Here is a 3,534-nt window from a genome sequence, read left to right as displayed (position 1 = left end):
TGGGATTACAGGCATGAGCCACCGCGCCCGGCCTATTTTCTTTTATTTTATTTTAGTTAGCTGGGCTGGTGGCACGTGCCTGTGGTCCCAGCTACTCTGGAGGCTCGGGTGGGAGGATCGCTTGAGCCCAGGAGTTCCAGGCTGCAGTGAGCTATGATCGCACCACTGCACTCCAGCCTGGGCAACAGAAAGGATTCTGTCTCAAAAAGAAAAAAAAAGAAAGGGAAACAGAGAAGAGAGGGAGGGAGGAAGGGAGGAAGGAAAGAAGGAAAATGTTGGCTGGTCTGGGAACTGAATCAGAAGGAAAAAAGAAAATGTTGGCTGGGAACAAATTGGGGGTTGGGGAAAATCAGATGGGGAAGGGAACAGGAATATGGGGTACCATGGGGCCCGGTGGGATTTGAGGGCTGCCCAGGAGCTGCTGGGGTTGGGAAAACACAGGCCAGGTGGTGGCCCCTACACCCTGTCCGTGGGATGGACAGTTGCAAGCAAAAGCCTTGCCATTTCCTGGTTTCTCCTGCCCTTATGAATCGGGTTTTTTTCTGGGAGAAGGAGTCTTTTAGTCACCTTCCTCCCCAGGTGACCAATGCTCAGGACTTTGGAGCTCAAGGAGTGCTCATATACCCAGAGCCAGCGGACTTCTCCCAGGATCCACACAAGCCAAGCCTGTCCAGCCAGCAGGCTGTGTATGGACATGTGAGTCTGGGGAGGCTGGCCGTGCCGTTCCTAGGTCCCGAGGCCACACCTTCTTGCTCAGAATGGGGCTGGCATGTTTTTAATTTTTCCTGGAAGCCCAACTCACAGCTTTGTGTGGGCACCCCTTTCCCCGCAGGTGCACCTGGGAACTGGAGACCCCTACACGCCTGGCTTCCCTTCCTTCAATCAAACCCAGTTCCCTCCAGTTGCATCATCGGGCCTTCCCAGCATCCCAGCCCAGCCCATCAGTGCAGACATTGCCTCCCGCCTGCTGAGGTGAGGGGAGTGTTGGGGACCAGGAGAGGAGGAGGCAGAGAGAGGGAGGCTGCAGCGAGGCCACAGGGTGACTGTGGGTGAACTAGAAAAAGGTGACTGTTGTTTAAGGCTGCAGTGAACCATGATTACACCACTGCACTCCAGCCTGGGAGACAGAGAGACCCTGACCTTCTTCTTCGTCATCCAGGCTGGAGTATAGTGGTGCAATCTTGGCTCACTGCAACCTCCACTTCCCGGGTTCAAGTGATTCTCCTGCGTCAGCCTCCCAAGTAGCTGGGATTACAGGCGTGCACCACCACACCTGGCTAATTTTTGTATTTTTAGTAGAGGATTTCACCATGCTGGCCAGACTGGTCTCAAACTCCTGACCTAGTGATCCGCTCACTTCAGCCTCCCAAAATGCTGGGATTACAGGTGTGAACCACCACGCCTGGCTGAGACCCTGACTCTTAAGAAAAAAAAAAGTGACTCTTCTGGACGGACACGGCCTTTCTCCAGGGTTCACTGTCTGGCAACTGAGGTTCCCACTGGATTGCACACCTACCTCAGCTGAGAACCATCCAAGGCAGCCCTGACTGCACTGCCCTGCCTAGGCAGGGTCCAGAGGCAGTGATCTGGAGCCAGAAAGGGTGGGAAGGAAAGAAAGAAGGAAGAGAGTGATTTGGACTCTTCTGGGTCTCTCTACAACTTCCAACCCTTTCTGCCTTCCTCCTCTCCAGGAAGCTCAAAGGCCCTGTGGCCCCCCAGGAATGGCAGGGGAGCCTCCTAGGCTCCCCTTATCACCTGGGCCCCGGGCCAGGACTGCGGCTAGTGGTCAACAACCACAGGACCTCCACCCCCATCAACAACATCTTTGGCTGCATCGAAGGCCGCTCAGAGCCAGGTATGCTGTGTGTCCAGTATCACTCACAGCTTGTGGTGGGCTGGGGGGAATTTCTGCCCATACATCCTGGCAAGATAGGGGGCTAGTGCAGGAGTCCCCAAGAGGGGACAGGAGTGGTGCCCAGAGGAGGGAAGCTGGCAAGTTGAGGCTGAACTGGTCTGATGGTGGCAGCAGTGAAGAGACCTCACCTTCCAGCCTGTCTAGTGATGGAATGGGGGTTGTTGCCCAGTAGTGAGCTCCCCAGCACTGGAAGTGAGCAAGCCTAAGTTGGATGATGTTATAATAGAAACTCAAGCATAGGCCAGGTGTGGTAGCTCACGCCTGTAATCCCAGCACTTTGGGAGGCTGAGGCGGGTGGATCACTTGAGGTCAGGAGTTTGAGACCAGTTTGGCCAACATGGTGAAACCCCATCTCTACTAAAAATACAAACATTAGCTGGGCGTGGTGGCATGTGTCTATAATCCCAGCTACTCCAGAGGCTTGGACAGGAGAATCCCTTGAACCCTGGAGGTGGAGGTTGCAGTGAGCTGAGATTGTGCCATTGCACTCCAACCTGGGCAACAGAGCAAGACTTTGTCTCAAAAAAAGAAAAGAAAGGAAGAAGAAAGAGAGAAAGAGAAAGAAAAAAAAAAAAGAAAGAAAGACAAAAAGAGAGAGAAAGAAGGAAGGAAGGAAGGAAGGAAGGAAGGAAGGAAGGAAGGAAGGAAGGAAGGAAGGGAGGAAGGAAGGGAGGAAGGGAGGGAGGGAGAGAGAGAGAGAGAGAAAAGGGTGTAAGGAAAGACTAACCACGGTCCTGATTTAGACTGCAGTTCAGGGAAGGCTTCCTTGAGGAACTGACGCGTCCAAACTGACTGGATGAGTAATTTGTCAGGCAAAGAGACTGTGGAAAAAACATTCAGGTCAAGAGTCACCACTTGCGAAGGGTCTGAAATGGAAGATGGTGGCCTCTTGGAGGAAGGGAAAGACAGTCCACGTGGCTGGTGAGATGGATGTAGCTCAGGCCCTAAAGGGCCTTACTGGCTACTTTAACTGTTTTGAATTTCATTCTAAGAGGAAAGAGAGAAAACTGGAGTGTTTTGAACAATATAGTATCATGATTAGATTGGGGGGATTTTTTTTTTAAGGTTGGGTGTAAAGAATGGAGTTGATTGTACTTCTGAGACCATAATACAGTGTATGCATTGGTCGGTGAAAGGACCTTCCTTTCCCATTAATTTTCCTGCCTCATCTCTGAGTGATCCTCCCCACTCCCCTCCCCATGAGCACCTCATCTCAAGCTTTTGATGTGTGTCTTTAAATATACATATGAGGCGGGTCGCCGTGGTTCATGCCTGTAGTCCCAGTACTTTGGGAGGATCACTTGAGGCCAAGAGTTCAAGACCAGCTTGGGAAACATAGCGAGACTTCCTATCTACAAAAAATGTTTAAAAATCAGTGGTTGGTGGCGCACACCTGTAGTCCCAACTGCTCAAGGAGGCTGAGGCAGGAGGATGGCTTGAGCCCAGGACGGGTGATTCCCCTGGGTACCTTGGTGTAAAGTGTCTCCATGAGGCCCACTTGGAGGATGGGGGAGATGAGGACCGTCTCTGCCTGCCCAGTTAGCTCTTTTGAAGAAAAGTGTTTGGGTGCCTGGTGTGTGTGTGTGTGTGTGTGTGTGTGTGTGTGTGTGTGTGTGTGT

General features: G+C 52.2%; 1 protein-coding gene across 1 annotated transcript in view; it reads left to right on the top strand.

Moving 5' to 3' along the window:
• TFR2 (transferrin receptor 2) overlaps window positions 1-3,534 on the top strand; it is a 23,126-nt gene that overhangs the window by 5,342 nt on the left and 14,250 nt on the right. The window contains exons 6-8 of the mRNA XM_011943958.1: window positions 301-696; window positions 833-972; window positions 1,692-1,855. Coding sequence (XP_011799348.1) covers window positions 301-696; window positions 833-972; window positions 1,692-1,855 — 700 coding nt within the window. The remainder of the gene's footprint in view (window positions 1-300; window positions 697-832; window positions 973-1,691; window positions 1,856-3,534) is intronic.

This window comes from Colobus angolensis, unplaced genomic scaffold (genome assembly GCF_000951035.1).
Source record: "Colobus angolensis palliatus isolate OR3802 unplaced genomic scaffold, Cang.pa_1.0 Scaffold222, whole genome shotgun sequence".
Taxonomy (NCBI): Eukaryota; Metazoa; Chordata; class Mammalia; order Primates; family Cercopithecidae; genus Colobus; species Colobus angolensis.
This window is presented reverse-complemented; position numbering and strand designations above follow the sequence as displayed.